Raw genomic sequence first — 20,598 nt, forward strand, 5'->3', positions numbered from 1 at the left:
TCTCATTGTATTAAAAAAAAAAAACAAATAAACTGCTTTTCAAACTTTCTTCCAAAGAAGATGCACCATGTTGTACCTCTATCAGCAATGTATGTGGGTTCCAGCTACATCTTACCTCTTTGCCAGGTCTTACATTTTAAGGTTTTTGTTTTGTTTTAATTTTAGTCATACTAGGCCAACTAATCTCTGACAAAGCAGGAAAGAATATCCAATGGAAAAAAGACAGTCTCTTTAACAAATGGTGCTGGGAGAACTGGACAGCAACATGCAGAAGAATGAAACTAGATCACTTTCTCACACCATTCACAAAAACAAACTCAAAATGGATAAAGGACCTCAATGTGAGACAGGAAACCATCAAAACCCTGGAGGAGAAGGCAGGAAAAAACCTCTCTGACCTCAGCCGCAGCAATTTCTTACTTGACATATCTCCAAAGGCAAGGGAATTAAAAGCAAAAATGGACTATTGTGACCTCATGAAGATAAAAGGCTTCTGCACTGCAAAGGAAACAATCAACAAAACTAAAAGGCAACCGACGGAATGGGAAAAGATATTTGCAAATGATATATAGGACAAATGGCTAGTATCCAAAATCTATAAAGATCTCACCAAACTCCAGACCCAAAAAACAAATAATCCAGTGAAGAAATGGGCAGAAGACATGGATAGACACTTTTCCAAAGAAGACATCCAGATGGTCAACAGACACATGAAATGACGCTCAATGTCACTCCTCATCAGGGAAATACAAATCAAAACCACACTGAGATACCACCTCATGCCAGTCAGAGTGGCTAAAATGAACAAATTAGGAGACTATAGATGCTGGAGAGGATGTGGAGAAAACGGGAACCCTCTTGCACTGTTGGTGGGAATGCAAACTGGTGCAGCCGCTCTGGAAAACAGTGTGGAGGTTCCTCAAAAAATTAAAAATAGATCTACCCTATGACCCAGCAATAGCACTGCTAGGAATTTACCCAAGGGATACAGGAGTACTGATGCATAGGGGCACTTGTACCCCAATGTTCATAGCAGAACTTTCAACAATAGCCAGATTATGGAAAGAGTCTAAATGTCCATCAACTGATGAATGGATAAAGAAATTGTGCTTTATGTACACAATGGAATGCTACGTGGCAATGAGAAAGAATGAAATATGGCCTTTTGTAGCAACGTGGATGGAACTGGAGAGTGTTATGCTGAGTGAAATAAGTCATACAGAAAAAGACAGACTGGTCTTTTAAAACATATATCAGATCATGTGACTCTTTTGCTCAAAGCCTCTCACTGCTTTTCATGCCACTTAGGATAAAGTCACGAATCTTTAACAGGATCTACAAGACTTTAAATCATCTAGCTCATATGTTACTATCTGGCCTTATCTCAAACACCTATCTCCAGTGCTCAGTAAGTTCTAGACACACTACCCTCCTTTCTGTTCATTTTATTATTTCTAAATTCTGAGTCTTTGTAATATTTTTCTCTAGAATATTCTATACCCCAGCCTTTACTGATGATTCCCTGCTCATTCCTTGAGTACCTAATTCAAACAGAACTTCTTTAAATTTTTTTTTTGACGTTTTATTTATTTTTGAGACAGAGAGAGACAGAGCATGAATGGGGGAGGGGCAGAGAGAGAGGGAGACACAGAATCGGAAGCAGGCTCCAGGCTCTGAGCCATCAGCCCAGAGCCTGACGTGGGGCTCAAACTCACAGACCGCGAGATCGTGACCTGAGCTGAAGTTGGCCGCTTAACCGACTGAGCCACCCAGGCGCCCCCAAACAGAACTTCTTTAAAGAAGACTTCCCTGACTTCTGAATCTAAAATGAAGATCCTTTGCTATACTCTCTCCTTCAGAGCACCCTGTACTTTTCTTTCCTAGTAATTGCCAAAGTTTGCCTTTACATCTTTTATTTCTATAATCATTTGTTTCGTGTAATATGTCTCTTCTATTGTACTTCTATGAACTAAGCGAGGAAGGGAGTTATTCTACTTTGTTTCCCACTATGCTAATAAGAGCCATCTGTTCATTATATGAATAAAATCAATAGATTAGAGCTATATATTGCAAGTTAGAGGGTGATTAAGTGGCATGGGAAATTACTTTAAGAAGTAATTTTTAAGTTGGAAGGAGAAGAACAAGTTAGTTTATAGAACTACGAAAAGCTACATTAGCCAAGACAATAAGGCATTGGTGAAAGAACAAATAGGTCAGTGGAACAAAGTGCCCACAAATAGACTACAAACTTAACACACTTCAAAAAAAATTAGCTAAAAATGGATCACAGACCTAACTGTAAAATGTAAAACCATAAAACTCCTAGAAGATGACATCGAAACCTAGATGATATTTGGTACTGTTGGTGCCTTGTTAAAATTTATTATTATTATTATTATTATTATTATTATTATTATTATTACTTTTTGGTGGTGCCTTTTTAGGTACAACATCAAAGATACTATCCATGGAAGACATAACAGAAACTGGACTTCGTTAAAATTAAAAACTTCTGCGCTACAAAAGACACTATCAAGACAATGAAAAAATAAGCCACAGACTGGGAGAAAATATTTGCAAAAAACACATCTGATAGAAGACTGTTATGCAAAATATACAAAGAATTCTTAGAACTCAATAATAAGAAAACAAACAACCTTATTAAAAAATGGGCCAAAGTCCTTAACAGACACCTCACCAAAGGTGTACAAATGGAAAATAAGCACATGACATGATGTTCCACATCATGTGTCATCAGGAATATGCATATCAAAACGAGATACCACTATATACCTATTTGAATGGCCAAAATCTGGAATTCTGACAATACCTAATGCTGGCAAGGAGGGAGAACAGTAGCAATTCTTATATATTGGTGCTGAGAATGCAAAATGTTGTAGCCACTTTGAAGATACTCCGGTGGTTTCCTGTAAAACTAAACACACTCTTACCATACCATGCAGCATCATGCTTTTTGGTGTTTACCCAAAGGAGCTGAAAACCAATGCCTACACAAAAACCTGCACATGGATGTTTACAGCAGCTTTATTTACAGCTGCCAAAACTTGGAAACAAACAAGATCCTCTTTAGTAGGTGAATGGATAAATACACTGGGTGAATGGATAAATACATCCAGACAATGGAATACTATGCAGTGCTAAAAGAAAATGAGCCATCAAGCCATGAAAGGACATGGAGGAACCTTAATTGCATGTAACTAAGTAAAAGAATTCAGTCTGAAAAGGTTACATACCGTATGATTTCAACTATATGACATTCTGGAGAAGACAAAACTATGGATAAAATTTAAAAAAAAATTAGTGTTTGCCAGGGGTGGGGAAAAGAGAGATGAATAGGCAGAACACAGAATTTTTAGGGCAGTTGAAATACTATGTATGGGGGTGCCTGGGTGGCTTAGTAGGTTGAGTGTCTGACTTCGGCTCAGGTCTTGATCTCACAGTTTGTGGGTTTGAGCCCCGCGTCGAGCTCTGTGCTGACAGATTGGAGCCTGGAGCCTGCTTCTGATTCTGTGTCTCCCTCTCTTTCTGCCCCTCCCCTGCTCATGCTCTGTCTCTCAAAAATAAATAAATGTAAAAAACAAACAAATAAATAAATAAATAAAATTTAATACTATGTATGATATTAAAATGATGGATATATGTCATCACGTATTTGTCCTGACCCACAGAATACACAACGCCAAGAGTGAACCCTTAGGTAGACTATGGACTGGGTGATTATGATGTGTCAATGTAGGTTCATTCTTGGTAACAAATGTACAATTTGGATGAATGACCTTGATAATGGGGGAGGGTACACATGTGTGTTGGGAGAGGATATAAGGGAGATCTCTGTTGTAAACCTAAAACTGCTCTAAAAAAATAAGGTCTTTTTAAAGTCTTTTTCAAAGAGCTACCAAAAAAGAAAAGAGACTAACAAATATGAGAAGTCTACTCTGTGTTAGACATCGTGTTAAGTATTTTGCATGTTTCATTTTACCATTAAAATAACCCAATGATACAGGAATTGTTCATCCTAATTCCCAGATGAATTGAACTTTGGTTTTATGCAAGGATAAGTACATTTTGTCATTTAATAAAATAATTTCATTTAAAATATAAAATTGTCCCAGACAATAGACTAATTTATTTTTCTACTCATCCCCAGTATCACTGTAAAAAAGGGTATACATTAAGTATTCATTTATTAACTTAGTCAATGGATATTTATTTAACATCTACATGTATCAGGCATTATTCTAGGTGCTAGGTATATTACTGTGGACAAAAGAGAGAAAATCCCTTCCATTATGGAATTGGATGCTGGTGGGACGCAAAACAATACAAGTGACAAATAAGTAAAGGATATAATACGTAAGATAGAAATAAATGTTGGAAAGGAAAAATAAAGCAGAGAAATACAAAATAAAATAGTTGGGGGAAGAAGTAGAATTTTAGACAGAGTGGCTACAGAAGGCTCTTTTGAGAAAGTACCATTTGAATTAAAACTGGAAGAAAGTAGGAGAGCTAGCTGCATAGAATGTTTGGGAAAAAGCATTCTAAGTAGAGTAAGCATGTCCCAAAAGCCTAAAAAAATAGGAGAAAGCCACAGTGACTGGAATACGTTATTTCAGATTTACCAGACTTGACAATCATGTGAGCCAATTCTTTAAAATAAATCTGTATATCTATACCTATACCTATACCTATACCTATACCTATACCTATATGTATATCTCTGTGTCTCACATATATCCCATTGGTTCTGTTTCTGTTTCTCTGGACAACCCTGACTGGAACAATGTCTCTTTTTGTATAAGCTGTGTGATACTATGTAAGTTTTATGTAACCTCTGAAAGCTTCAGTTTTCTCAATGTAATATGGAAAACGTTTGAGTACCAATCTAAATAGAGATGTTATGAAGGTTTAATGAAATAATTCATGTAAGGTTCTTAGTATTACCTTAAATGCAAAAATAATAAAGATTTACTAGGGTGGGGCGCCTGGGTGGCTCAGCCAGTTGGGTGTCTGACTTCGGCTCAGGTCACGATCCCGCGGTTCGCAGGTTCGAGCCCCGCATCAGGCTCGGTGCTGACAGCTCAGAGCCTGGAGCCTGCTTCAGATTCTGTGTCCACCTCTCTCTGCCCCTCCCCCACTCACACTATGTCTCTCTCTCTCTCTCTCTCTCTCTCTCTCTCTCTCTCAAAAATAAAATAAACTTTAAAAAATAAAAAATAAAAAAAAGATTTACTAGATCTATCTTACACTTGAAATACCAGGTCAGATGATCAAACACTATCCTCGTCATATTCTAGATGTTCTTCCCTAACTAATAGAATTGCTTCTATCAGAATTCTTCTTAGTAGTGTCCTGTCCACAAGTAACCAACCCCTAAACTCTGCTAAACACTTAAAAGCAGTTAATGGGAACAAATAAAATGAAGATATAAAAGTGAAGAACATTAGCAATCTAAATGTAGTGATCTGCTTCATTATTATTTTTCTAGAAAACTTCATTGTATAGAGAAAATAAAGAAAATAATTTTACACCACAACACTTTAGCAAGGAGAACATTTGTAATCCATAAACAACCAATTTTGGTTTTACGTACACTATAATATCACAAATGTCCTAATATGCAATGAAAATCCATTGCAAGAAAGACTGAATAGAAAAATACGGAAAAAAAATTTCTAAAAAGGACGTATTAACTCTCCACAGTAAATGTTTATATTATTACCTGTTTATAAGAAAAATTCAGAATGATATAAATTTAATAAGTAGGAAGAGTTGACTCTTGAAACATGAAAAAAAGAGCCACTTCTTATAATTAACACACATCATCATGTAAGAGACAGTAGTCTAAAATACTTGCCTAATTTTTTTATGATGTTGCGTATTATTATTAAATTAGAAATAACTTCCACTGGAGCTTCTGTTAAAAGTTTAGCTTTTCTTCCAAAGGATTCTAAAGAGGAATTACTGAAGATATCAGGGGAAAATTCCAGCAATTTTTTATGCTTTAAATCATATTTTCTAGATAATTTTAAAGTTTATAGATGTTTTTAAAACTTCTATTATAAATAAGTTGTGAATTATTATTTACTTGCAATCTGTGGTTACTCACCTATGAGAAACTGCTCCCCAAGCGCCATGCTTGTTTGTGAGAATATTGAGGATCTTCTGTTTCAGTTGGTTTGCCGTAACGTGGTCTCGATGTTTAGCGGCACTTATAAGATGGTCACACATCTTTTCTTCCTCTCTTCTATCAGCAGCATACTGGGCACACTGAGACTGTAAAAACATACAAACAGTGCATAATGTTTAACAATGCATAACTTCTGCCATGGCTAAGTAAGGAATATTATCTAACCTTCAGTTAAAGGGTAATAATTCAATTTTAAAAACTCAGATAATCCAATCTTGGGAAAATTTATTCTAAAGAATATAGTCATTATAATTACTTTTTAAATTGGTAAAAATGTGTCCTATGTGTTTATACATAAAGTATATGGAAGATAATTTGGATGATGTTATATAAAGCAGTTAATGACATTTAAGGCTCCCAAAATTCTGAGTCTGTTGCTAATACATTAAAAAAAACATTTTAGAATAATGGTTTATTAAAAATGTAAATCTAATTATTATTTTAACCAATATAGTATATACTGCACTTAAAATAAAGAGTTACATTCCTGATAGTTATATAGAGATCCAAAACTTGACATTTAATTAATATTTCCATCTCATAAATGGCAATGCGATGTACAAGGAAAAGCAATGATTTAGGAATTTAGGCTTGCATTTTATTTCACACTTTATGAAAATTGTTTTATTTCATCATCATACTCAGTTTCATATTTGTAAAATAATAAGGTAAGCTTTTCTCTACAATCTTTCCCAATCCTAGTATTTAACGTGTTCAAAGGTTCTCAGGATAACAACTATCTTATTCTTATCTTTCCTAATAATCAGTTGTTCTGTCGGCTACTGTATTCATGCTCACTGGCATTAGCAACAAAGCTAATCAATCCCACTGTGTATCAAAAAGGTTCAATATGATGATGAAGATGAACATGTCTTTAATTATGAGTGTGATTTTTTTTGTATAGTGATTTTTATATCGGGTGGATTCACTGTAAATTTTAACATTACCAAGTATGTAATATGAGTCTTATAACTAGAAGAAAAAAAGTCTCACATCTAAAAAAATACATATAATTGGCTCACATTCATCTTTACTATGTAAAAATCTGTTTCATGGAAGGTGTTTGAACATATCCTTTCAGTCTGTCTATTCTATCCACTACTACCACAAGTTATCTCTTTCAGAGAAATAACCCTACAGTAATCTAAGGAGGATTAATTCATTTTCCAATTTATCTTTTTGTACAGGGAATCACCAATTAGTACAATGATCTGCCTCCATAATGAGGTTAATATTTCATTAGCTCATTGGAGAGCAAAATTAAATTTTCATTTTTCTTCCTTAACAATTACAATGGTTAACTAAAAAAAAACTTAACTGTGAGGTACCCATCTCAAATTAAATATACTTTATCTGTTAAATACAAGCTTATATGGGAGAGAGAGAAATTCCCCCAAAAAGGCCTAGTAAAATGCCATGGCTTTTGTGAAATTTTTTATAACTTAAAAGTGGTAAATGGTGAACACACACACACACACACACACACACACACACACACACACACACACACATCAATGCATTTACTAAGACAGCTCTAACCTAAAAAGAACAAACATTTTAGTTAAAAAAATAGTATAATCCATTAAATAACAAGGATAATAGTCTCCAATTTGATTTACAGTAGTATTTTATTTTATGTTTACATAATTCTAAAAAACACTGAGTCTTCACATCCACTTCATGGCCTCTTATCACTCTTAGCCATGCATTCTCAATAGGAATGATCTCATCCCCAGGGGGTGAAAAGTGGTATTGCGAGGGGGGTGTGTGTGTGAAAAAACTGTATTCTTTTTATGTGTAAAGCACAGATGTGTATATAGTACATAAACAGATATACAGCATATTAGTAGATACAAAATTTTATGGAGAGGGGGTGATTAGAGTGAAAATTGTCTAAAAGGCTTGCTTAGGGGGCAGTAATGAAAAAAAGGCTGAGAAACACTGCCTTCAGCTTAATGTTCACCTTTGTTAAATATGTGTTAAAGCTTGTTACTGATACCTAGCTGCTTGAGAATCTATTTTAAATGTTTTCACATGACAAATACTGATCTTCTTATATCCCCACAAAGCATCTTAATTTTCTTACTAGAAATATGAATGACTCAAAATTCATCTTGCAGGGAATTCAGTTGATTTTCCAAATCTTATTTACTAACGGAAGTCAATACTTAATTGAATATTCTTATTTTGTTTAAAGTCCTGACATATCTTATATCTAAACATATTCGTCAAAGAACAGATAACTCAGAATTTTCTTGACATCCAGATTACAACAGGACCCCCTGATAAATACCCAATGGTATTTATTGTTGAAGAGATATGAAGCTTCACTTTGATATACACTCAATTGTCCATGTACTTTTATCAAAGTTTAAAATATTTGGTATTTTTTTTTTCAAAATAAGGTTGTTGCGATCTCACATGACAAGTGTGTGCTGTCTCATCTGACAAATGAAGCAGAGGTTAAGAGTATGGAAGTGACAACAGCTATTTCTCTGTCTCATGCTTTTCAGCCAGCAAGGTCAGAGATTACTAGAATTGGGGCATCAACGCGCATGACTAAGAGAGCTGGTTTACCGAGATAAAAACCTCATCAAAACTGAAATCTTGGGCTCTGATTTCTAGCCACGCCACACTTGTTCGCATGTGGCATCAGGAAAATAAATGGATGGTTATTTATTATTTTCAAGGCCAATGGCAGTTCAACCTAAGCCAAATACCAAGTCACCTCATTATTTCTGAAACCAAGTTTGTTTTGCAAATTGAATGAAGTCATTGCTGTAATTTAAAACATTGAAATCAGGATACTGAATGGAGGAAATTCAAATAATGGTAAATAATTATTGACACGTTAGAAATATAAAAATAATATTTGTATATAAAACCTGTTAGTATGGAATATACAGTATTTCAATATACTTTAGTTTTTTCATATAAAATAGAAATGATACTTAATTTTTTCTTTAGTCACGGGACTTGTGAGGATTTTTAAATTATATATTTAAATTTATATATTTATATATTATAAAATTACATATTTAAATTTAAATTATACATTCCCAGATATATGTATAGATCTGCAAGCATATCATATAATAGCAATCCTTCAATTGTCAATAAAATATCAATTATAACAATAAAACATGAACTGCAATGATCTTTGGCCACTCTAAAGATGGATACATTGATAAATAATAAATTACTGAATACATGGAAAAACCGAGTATTTTTATATAACCACTTGTTAAACCCACATTTAGTAGTGTATAAACTCTGCTAGTTTAAAAATTACTACGGTAATTGCATTCTAAAATTTTATTTGCCTTTAAGAGTACTTTAGAAAAACTTCAGTCTACTAAAGAGTTAGGCACAAGGTAAGAGGGATCTCTCCATGTTGTAAATGAGATGAAAATTAGTGCTCTGTGTTTGGTATTTACTAAAGCTTAAAAAAAAAAAAAAAAGAACCAAAATTATTTGAATGAAATTTTCCTGTAAAAAAAAACTTATGTAAGGTTACCATCAGAGACAGCTGACTTAGAGAAGCAGAATTTAATCTGCCACCAAAACCTTACCTCAAACTCTGCATGTTTATGTACATCTTCAGCTCTCTGTCTGTTCAAAATAAACTCAGCTTCATTTGCGACACGAACTATATGGTCCTTCATAGCGTGGCATAGTAATCTAAAAAGGAAGATACCTTTGCAATTATTATTCCTAGTATCTTTGGTTAATCTAATTTTTAATCAAATTTCAGTATTTGAAAGATTAATTATGCATAAAATTTAGTTACATTATGAAATTAACATAGTCAAAATTATAATTCAAAGACATTTGAAATATAGAAATGTACCATAAAACTGTTACAACAATGCCTCTGTTCAATAGTGTATCTTGTGAATGAATGATTCAATTAATTCAATAAAATTAGTTAATGCAAAAAAAAAAAATCAAGGTTTTTTATTAGTATTTTAAATGGTTAAAACAACAGAATGCCCTATCTTTGAAGGAAATGGTTAAAACAGTAGACTTCACTATCTTGGAAGTAAACTTTCACACAAAAGCTAGATAATCATATATTAGGAAACCTATGCACTGAACTTTTTAACAAAGTTATTTGAATATCCAAATTGTTTTCAAAAAGTTTAAGACATATAGTGAAAAGCCTCTCACGATATTACCTCTTGACCTGATTTCCAGCCTCATCAGGCACTTGCTGTTGACAGTTTCTTGCATATGTTTTCAGAGGCTTTTAAAAATACATAAGAAAATACAAATGTTCTTTTCCACATCCTTACACCAATATTAGTATTTTACAGTCTTTTCTCTACCTGGCTTTTCTCACTTAGCAATATATCTGAAGATCCTTCCTTAAGTGGGAGCACACAGGGAGCCTCTTCATACTTATTTGATAGCATGGAGCAAAGCTTATTTCCAAAGATGGTTGCAACAATATCTCCCATCCCACATACTCTTTTGCAGTGTGATACTGTTATTGCTCCGTGGAAAAGAGCAATGTTGGGGCATCTGGGTGGCTCAGTTGGTTAAGCACTCAACTCTTGATTTCAGCTCAAGTCATGACCTCATGGTTTCAGTTCATGAGATCAAGCCTGGCATCAGGCTCTGCGCTAACAGCACGGAGCCTGCTTGGGATTTTCTCCCTCCCTCTCTGTCTCAAAGTAAATAAACATTTAAAAATAATTCTTTAAAAATGAAGAGTTTCTGCTCCCCTAGATGTGCCTGGTGACTTCCTGTGACCAACAGAATATAGCAGAAGTGAAGTGTTGTAACTTCTGAGCCTAGGGTATAAGATGCCTTGAAGCTTTTGCCTTTCTTTCTTGGAAACCTGTCTTGTAAAATCTGCTGCAATGCTGAGTGAAGCTCATATTACGTGGAGAGCCTCAAGGAGGAGAAGAGAAGACATTAGGCTCCCAGGCCTAGTTGAACTCCCAGCCCAGAGCCAGCCTCCCAAGTGATTACAGTACCAGACAGCTCCACAGAGTGGTGCAAAGGAACAGCTTAGCTGAGCCCAGTCAATGAGAACAATGAGAGATTAAAAAATGGTTGTTTGTTTAAGCCACATGACGATCATGATGATGATGATGATGACGAAGGAAGAGAAGAAGGAGGAGAAGGAGGAGAAGAGGAGGAGGAAGAAGATATTGATCATAACAGCTGTCACCAAACCACTTATTGAGAGCTAGGTAATAAAATAGGTAATTTACACATAATACTCAATTCTCACAAGAATCCTTGGAGATACATATTATTTTCATTTTTAAACATAAGAAACCAAGGCTCAGAAAAATTAAGTTCTTTGCTTCAGATCATAATTAAAAAAAAATCTCCTAATTTTATATTTGCATTGCATCTTCATTAACCAACAATATTTTTTGAAGGAAAACCTCTGTGTTTACTGGTGCTCTCCTCCATTGTGGGCATTCTAACATTAATTCTTTTCATTTTTTCCAATTATGAACAGTGATTAGGTCTTTTTACATTCTTTTCTTTTGCAGTAAGCAATTACTGTGTTAAAAATAATCATAGGATATTTGAAGTTAACTCAAGTCTTTCTGGTTTTTCTTAAAGGGCAAACTCACAGATTAATGTCTGTTCTTTTATCAATGTCCTTTTAAAATTCAGTTCTAATGGGGTGCCTGGGTGGCTCATTTGGTTGAACGTCTGACTTTCGCTCAGGTCACGATCTTGCAGTTTGTGGGTTCAAGCCTTGCATCGTGATCTGTGCTGATGGCTTGGAGCCTGCTTCAGATTCTGTGTCTCCCTCTCTCTTTGCCCCTCCCCTGCTCGTGCTGCAACTCTCTCTCTCTCAAAAATAAATAAACATTAAAAATTGTTTCTAAATTCAGTTCTAACACTCACATTCATTCATTGGTCCAGTTTTTCTCTACCTAGTTTTTTAAAAAATGTTTATTTAGAGTAAATCCTTGGATTGCGAGCAGCTTGTTCTACAAGTGTTCCGCAAGATGAGCAAACGTTTCTAATAAACTTTAACTTGATAAGTGAGTGATGTCTTGCAATACAAGTAGTATGTAATGCCAAATGTCACATGATCATAACTGAACCAATGGTTCTTCTCTACCTCTCTCTCTCCCTCTCTCGCTGAGGGATTGTGGGTAATCATGTCCCGTGCTCAGATGCTCGGTCTCAGGCCATGGTGTTTGGCAGAAATCAGTGATTATTCAGAATGTTGGAAGGTGCCCACAATCGGCACTAGTGTAGTTTTGTCACTTCAAAACATCTAGGGACAGTCCTTGCTGCTCCATATAAGAGTAAGCTTAGAATGCTTTGCTTCATTCCAGGTCAGGCTGCCTGCAGATATAGACACTTTCCTCTGTTGCCTTATTGCCAGTTACATTAAATACAGTATATTACAAGAGTTTATTAAAACTGTACTGTGGTAAACATCTGTGTGAGTGTATACAATGGCCCTATGCAGAAAAAGATTCCATTGTGCCAATAGACAGCAGTGATTCCATCAGTGATAGTGAAAGTCGTCCTACACAATAACCCTCCTCTCTCTTTCTCACACCAGTCACAAAGATTTTCAAAGGTAAGGGCAAGTTAATGTTTTATTTTTTCTTTATATTTTGTATTTTCTTTATTATTTTATATTATATTACAGTATTGTAATCATTTCTATATGAATATTTTTGGGTTGTGGAATGAATCATCTGAGTTCCCATTATTTCTTATGGGGAAATTTACTTTGATATATGAGTGCTTTGGATTACACACATGTTTCCAGAATGAATTATGCTTGCAAACCAAGATTTTACTGTATTTATTTTTGAGAGCAAGAGCTTGTGCTGTGGGGGAGGGTCAGAGAGAGGTAGGGACAGAGAATCCCACGCAGCTCTGCACTGTCCGTGCAGAGCCCTATGTGGAGCTTGAACTCATGAACCTCGAGATCTTGACCCAAACAAGATGTTTAACTTACTGAGATGCTCAGGTGCCCCTTTTACTTAGATTTTTAACAACAGTGCTATTCTCAAGATTGCCATTCTTTACTTGCACTGCTCATTAATGAAATGAATTATCATTTTTTTCTTGCTTAATTGTCAAGTTCAATCAGAACGGGGCAGATTGAACCTCACTTAATTTTGTATAAACTAAATAGCAAGTTTGTTGTTTTTTCCTTGTTAATTCTCATATACAGTAGTTTTCATTCTCATATACTTAGTGACCTTTTTTTTAATCTCACTTCTAGTCTTAATGAGTGGGAATTCAACAGATCTATCTTCGGTAAGTTCTTCCTTTAATTCCTGGTGATATCAAGGAGGAGTCACTAGAACGGTATTAGCCTCTCATGGGTCTTGGCTTATCCAGAATGTTCCAGGCTAGATTCTCTACTTAATTTCTTGTCATAGGCTTAAAATACCAACTGCTTTAGGCATGTGCTCCCAGAGCATTCCTGCTCTTTGAGACAACAATTTATAGGGAGGAGGAGCAGAACTGGAGAACTCCTAAAACACTTATAAGACCCATGTTGCTTCAAAGCGTGCACCCTATGTAGGATGTGAGTATTCTTTGCAGAACATAACCTCAGATCACTGAGTAACCCATAGTTCCTTTTCTTGTATAAAATTATTATTTCACAATATTGTTCCTGAATATGAACTGCCTATGTGGTTTCTCCACACATGTCCCCCTCAAAAATAAAATTTCAAGGTAAGAAATGAACTCTATTGAACACCTTACACATGCTTGGTTCTTTTCATATACTATTTTGGGTAATCCCCAAACAACCATGAGTTGGATATATTATTAATCCCATTTTATAGTTGAAAGCACCAAAATAAATAAATAATTAAATAAGTTAAGCAATTTGTTTAAGTCCGGGGAACTTCCAGCAACAGAACCAATGTACAACCCAAATCTGTCTGGGTTTGTTATGTGAGGCTGACTCCTGAAATGAAAGATTTTAAGAAAATTAAGTAACTCTTTCTTCACATCTGATACACATATTCCCTTAGGATATCATGGTATAATCGTGGGTATTAATCAACTTATTATTTATATATTTCTTAGACAACATTAATGTAGACTTTTGGGGAGTTTTAATTCCTATGCTCCTTTTTATAGATTAAGAACAATTACACCACAAGTTTTACATAGTGTGGAAAAAGTTAAGCATTCTGAACAAGGGAACAAAGTTTTAAGTTGCTTAACATTGAAATTTGACTATATTTAGCAGGTAGGCCAAAAATATCAACATTGTGTCAAACACAAAATATTGGATCTTAGGAGCTAGATCAACATCACAACAGGAAATAATCTTAAACGCCCCTATTCACATTCCAATCCATTGAAATGTGGCTTTAAGATCATCCCACAGTAAACTAGTCACCAAGTCTTGTCGATTTTACCTCAATATATTTTAAACTGTTTTACTCATACACTAACATTGCTTTCATTTAAGCCATTACTTAAGTTCACATAAATCATTATCATTTGGATTACAATGGCTCCCTCATTTTTCTGCCCCTCCATCTTCCATCTATCTAATACGTTTTCCATTTGTCCATCAGTGTTATCTATTCTTAAATTTTTTCAATGCCTACTTATAATAGACAAGATAATAGTCAAGCTTACTATATATAGATGACTGTATACTTTTCTAATCTTATCTACTGCCTCTTTAACATACTTATTCTATGGTCTAGAAAAAAATCTTTATAGTATCTTTTAATGATAGTTCAGGACCTTTATAAGTGCCATCTCTTCCTGTAAACCCTACCAACCCCTGCGCCCAATAAAGCTAAGAGGCCTCCCAATTTCTCGATGCTGTCATTATAATATTAATCACATTGTTTCTTTTTCTTTCTTTTCTTTTTAACAAGACTGGGATGTTCATAAAATGAGGTACAGTGCTTATTCATCTCTAGCCAACATGCATTGGCAAGGTACCTGTTATGAAATACAGACTCACCAGCAATATATGGCTAAATGAATAAATGACTGAATGAATACATGAATATGTTATATGAGAAGGAGGGGCAAAGAAGAAATAGAATTTTAATGTAGAGTTTTAATTTAATTTAAGGTAGTTTCTTAATACCATGAAATTCTATGGTACATTTAGCACAATGTAAATAAAATGAGGTAAATAAAAAATATTGGATAATTTAGGAGTATCTGTTACAGGATATTTTCTTTCTCAAGTATCTATACAAAATAGGAAATGAATGAATTGGTCTTCATCTTCTAATGTGAGTCTACTTTCCAAAAGAAACAGAACAAAACGTAATTTGTTCAATCCTATTTATTCCTATTCTAAAGCAGATAGAGTTGTCATGGATACAGGAAAGAAGTCAGGAGACAAAAGAAAGTATTCTATTCCAAATGGAATAGATATCAGAAGGGCAAGTTCTGATATTCTAGGAAGAATCCAATTTTAGGCCGTTTGTTATAATTCAATTATTTGTCTTTGACTTGAGATGAACAGATCCTGAATTTTAAATATAATCTCTATAATTAAAAAAAATTAATGTTTATTTTTGAGAGACAGAGTCTGAGTGGGGGAGGGGCAGATAGAGAGGAAGACACAGAATCCGAAGGAGGCTCCAGGCTCTGAACTGTCAGTACAGAGCCCGACGCGGGGCTCGAATTCACAAACCAAACTGCAAGACCATGACGTGAAGTTGGATGCTTAACCAATTGAGCCACCCAGGTGCCCCAATATAATCTCTGTAATTTGATGAAACAAAACAAGTCAACAGAAAAGGCAAAATGAGAGGTCAGAAAAAATTAGTCTTCCATCATCTATAGGTGAAGAGGGGACAAAAGCAGTTAATATTAAGGTTCCGCCTTTTGTCAGCATTATGAATTTGTGCAAAGAATTTTCCTTGTGTCTGTATTTCAGTTTCCTGATTAGAAAATGAGGGTGTACTCTTTCAGATATTCTATAAACTGTGGGAAAGAACGCAGGCTCAAACTGTAAGATCAGATTTTTATTTAGCCAAGAAGACAGACTGATTGAAAGTGGAGTGGACACACAGCATAGGAGCAGAATTCCCTTTGGTGCCAAAATCTTAAGAGAAAGGCATGGAGATTCTGGTGACACTGCAAGGTGGAGTCTGACTGGGTCAGAGAAGTTCAACTGCTTCCTGTGCTATAGTCTTTGAATAGACTATTTAAAAAAAATTATAATCTGATTTTTAAATCTAAAATTAATGTTGTTTTTTTCTTTTTTTTGGAAAATGTTTACAAGCTTCGGCCTCTACTGATTCTTAATTTAGTGCCAACAGTCTTCACTTAATGAAAATAGTAGAATGTTGTTCCTCAGAAGTATATCTCTGACTCCAACTCTCCTGCATTAGCCAAAAGTACATTTCCTTTAAGGAGGGAAAATTTGTTAGGAGCATAAGTAAAAGAATATTTGTAAAATGTTTGACATATATTATCCCCTACCTCTATCCCTGCCAAAGAGTACTGCACTTTTCTAAAAGGTACACGTTGATATACTGGTTATTTTATATTCATTAGAAGGAAAAACAATGGCACATCTTGACATTTGTCTATGAACCCCCACACCAGGCTGTGGTGGGACTTTCAAAGAGATTCTGCATATTTGAATCTAGATTTGGAATTTGGAATATTAGTAGGAGTTGCACTACTCAATCAAACTTTTTTTTTAATTCTTTTTAAGCAAGACCCAATTTGCTCAATTATATACTGATATAATACAAAGATTAGAAAGCTGGGGTACAGTGGGGGGGGGGGGTCTCTGGAGTGGGCTATCCTGAGCCTTTCTATTGCAACGAAAGAAGGAAAGGTGGAAAACAGACACTTAGAGACTTAAAAATCTCTGTCTTTATGTTGCTGTTAGGAAAAAAAAAAATTACATACAATATCAAGTTATTCTCTTAAAACACTAAATCTTTCCCAGAGGATAAAATCTACTAATTATTCATGACTTTGGATCAAATTAATATATGAAAACCTATTATATAAAAATATATTCAGACCTACACTTGTCTCAGATTCACTGGAGGACTGGGGTTTGCTTGGGGAGAACTATAGAGAAGGAAGATAAAGCCTAATGGATAATTTTGGAGTCTGAGATTGATATCGAAGGACTTGATATGAAGAGAGAGAGGCATTAAAGATACAAAGTGGGGTGAGGAGAGGGAATTCACCTTGGTTGAAAACCTACCTCTGCCCCCACCTCCATCTAATTAACTGTTACGAAAAAGCTTTGGGAATTAAGTAATTGTGTTGGATGAAAACAAGGATCCACAGATAAGCATTTATTTTCTTATCACCTATTTGCAACTTCATATAAGTCTATAACTTCAAATACATAAAAGTGGATTTTTTTTGTAGAAAAATATATTATAATCTACCATGAACCTAAACAGTTATTATACTTCTTAGTACAGGATAGAAAAAAAAATGACTTAGCTCATGACCATATTTATGTTTCCAGTTACGGGTAAAGATGGTGATAATTTTACATGGCTCGTGAGATGAATGAATGAAGTGTCACAGTTCTCAAATTTTGGTGTATACTGAAGATCTGATCACTTGCAGAACATATTAAAAAGGGTGGGATAACTCCCATGGAGAGATTCTGATTGCACGGGTCTGACTGAGGTGAGACCCTAGCATCTGTATGTTTAATAAACATCCCTGTGATACTAATGCACATTGACATAGGAGGACCACTGAGTTCATGCAGTGTCCTGAGTTCGTGCAGATGGCAAAGTCTGGATTTGATTTCTCAGCAAGCTTCATTTCTTTTTTTATGTGGGGAGCATGGCACTGCTTAGTTAGTTTCACTTAGTTGTACAGTCCCAAAGTCTATCCCTGAATTAACCAGCTCAGAAACAATATTATTAGAAAGATTACAAAGAGTATACACTAATTCAACATTGTTGGTCACTTCTTAAGAGGAGTCTCCAGGTATTCTAATGCTAGTTTCGTCCCTAGATTAAGGAAGTCAACTTTTATGGTACACATACAAAGACAGTAACTTTCCATTTGTTCACAGGCCACAAAGGTCAATTTATATCAAATCTCCTACTTTTCTTCTTTCCAGTCTCTTCAGTGACTAATTGCTTAGCTATTTACTCTTCTATGCAAAACCAGCTAATACCACTATGAAGGATTTGTATACTTTACTCACCCTATAGTTTAATATGGATTTAGAAAACATTGCTATCAGGGCAGAACATGTTGAAGTTGTTTTAAGACATAAACTAGGAAATCAGCTTAGAATCATGGCTTTTAAACTCAAAGTAAAACTTTGAGTCTCAGAGTAAACTATGAGAAATACACTTCATATCATAACCCTATACACCTATACAGCAAACACTTCAGCAAGCAATATTTACCTATACCCAATTATTTTTTCTATTATTTACTATTTCCTATTTTTTAAAATGCCAACAGCAACCCATTACTTTCATATACTGTTAAAGGCCAAGAAAATAGTTTCAAAAATACTGATCAGAAGACTCCCTCCTTTTAGGGTTAACCCTGGGCCAAATAATCAAGCTCCTAGCTTAAATTTGTGATTGCAAGTAAACGGCTCAAAGTTATAATGTCCAGGAGAAGGACAGCCAATGCTAACGGGAATACAAAGCTGAAAAGCAATGGAACAGGACTTGGTGAAGTGAGAAAAACCAGCTCAAGATCAGAGATGTAGTAGTGACTAAAAGAAAAGAAGGCTTGCTTCAAGCCATTTTATTCTACTTAACTTCTAGTAACAGGAGTAGAGAAACATGGATTGATGGTGTATAAAGACAACTTGGGGGAAAAATCTGGAAGCAAATGAGGCCTAACAGCACCAGCGGCCACAGTGATGCCAGGAAAAACTGTGTACTCCAGGAGAGTCTCTGGTTAATTTACCAAGTTCTGTGCGCCCTCAGTGGTATGGTTCCTTTACCAAGGGAAAACGGTTGCAAAAGTGTCCCAAATACTATGATTACAAGTCCCAATAAAAGCTTTACCCTTGGCTAAAAATACAACTTCTTATTGTTGAGTCTACCAGTATGAATTCTAAGAACTAGAGAATGATGCAATCTAAAATATATTCCTTTTGGAAAAGAAGGGAGAGAACAAGTAACATTTGGCTTTTATCTTTGCTGTTTCCACTGGTTAGTGATACAATATACTAGGAAGCCTCTGACTAGGTCATGATTACCACCCTATCCTTCCACTTGTGTGCGTATTGGTGTTCTGAGTAAAATGTGATTTAGTCAATGAGGGAGTAGTGACACTATCATATTGAGAACACACAGAAACCCACCAGTGCTCTGGATGGGATGTGTAAGGTACTCTAGTGTTCTCAACCTCCTATGTCCATAGTCTTCAAAATCCAGCTCAAATGTCACTTAAACAAATAATAATAATAAATAGATGCTCATTTCTTGAGTCCCTATTATGTGTCAGGAACACTGAGTACTGATTACGTACCAGGCTAAGTGCATTATAGGTATCATTCATTTGATTCTTACCTCATTTGATATCTTATTAGACAAGCATAATTAGCCCCATTACACTGATGAAGAAACTAAGGCTTAGAGAGATTAAGTATCTTGCTCAAAGCCACACAAACAGGCAAATTGTGTTTGACTTGTTTGGGAAACAATCAGCTTGGTACGGCTTCTCCCAGGGCATTCCAGAGAGTGGGATGCAGAGTTAGGCATTCATTCACTTAACAATAATTTACTGGGAGCCTTCTTTGTGGTAGTAAAGGAAAATGAAATATGAGGTGACATAGGGGTGCTTTAGGAGTGAATGGAGTGTGCTTGAGTCAGTGTGGGAAGGCAAGGGAGGCCAGATAAGTAAAAGCATCTCAGGTCATGTTACAGAACTTTATAAGCAATGAAGCACTACTGTAGTTTTTTTTTTTTTTAAGTGAGGTTTATTGAGGTATAATTTGCACATAATAAAGTTAATTCTTGTTAAATGCAATTTCATGGGTTTTGACAAATGCATATTTTGGGTAGCCACTGCTACAACCACAACATTTCCATCACCCAAAATGTTCCCTTGTGCTTTTCTCCTGCCATCCATAGCAAGGATTGAACTATTTTCTGTCCCTCTAATTCTGTTTTTTCCATAATGCCCATAAATGCAACCACATAGCATATTTTTTCTGTCTGGCTTCTTTAGCTTCACAAAATACTTTAAAAAATGTTTATTTATTAATTGAGAGAGAGAGAGAGAGAGAGAGAGAGAGAGAGACAGAAAGGGAATCCCGAGCAGGCTCCACACTGTCAGCGCAGAGCCCCATGTGGTGCTCGATCCCAGGAACCTGTGAGATCATGACCTGACCCCAAATCAAGAACCGGACGTTTAAACAACTGAGTCACACAATTGCCCCTGGGTTCACAAAATACTTTTAAGTTCCACGTATGTGGCGC

General features: G+C 35.3%; 1 protein-coding gene across 11 annotated transcripts in view; it reads right to left on the reverse strand.

Annotated features, from left to right (window-relative positions):
• Positions 1-20,598, reverse strand: part of NBEA (neurobeachin) — a 678,106-nt gene that overhangs the window by 302,977 nt on the left and 354,531 nt on the right. For all 11 annotated transcript variants that reach the window (XM_078434421.2, XM_078434419.2, XM_078434413.2 and 8 more), the window contains 2 exons: positions 9,781-9,889; positions 6,128-6,294 (listed from right to left, as the gene is read on the reverse strand). In XM_078434421.2, the coding sequence (XP_078290547.1) occupies positions 6,128-6,294; positions 9,781-9,889 (276 nt within the window). The remainder of the gene's footprint in view (positions 1-6,127; positions 6,295-9,780; positions 9,890-20,598) is intronic.

The sequence above is a fragment of the Panthera onca genome, chromosome A1 (assembly GCF_046562875.1).
Source record: "Panthera onca isolate mPanOnc1 chromosome A1, mPanOnc1 haplotype 2, whole genome shotgun sequence".
In the NCBI taxonomy this organism is placed as follows: Eukaryota; Metazoa; Chordata; class Mammalia; order Carnivora; family Felidae; genus Panthera; species Panthera onca.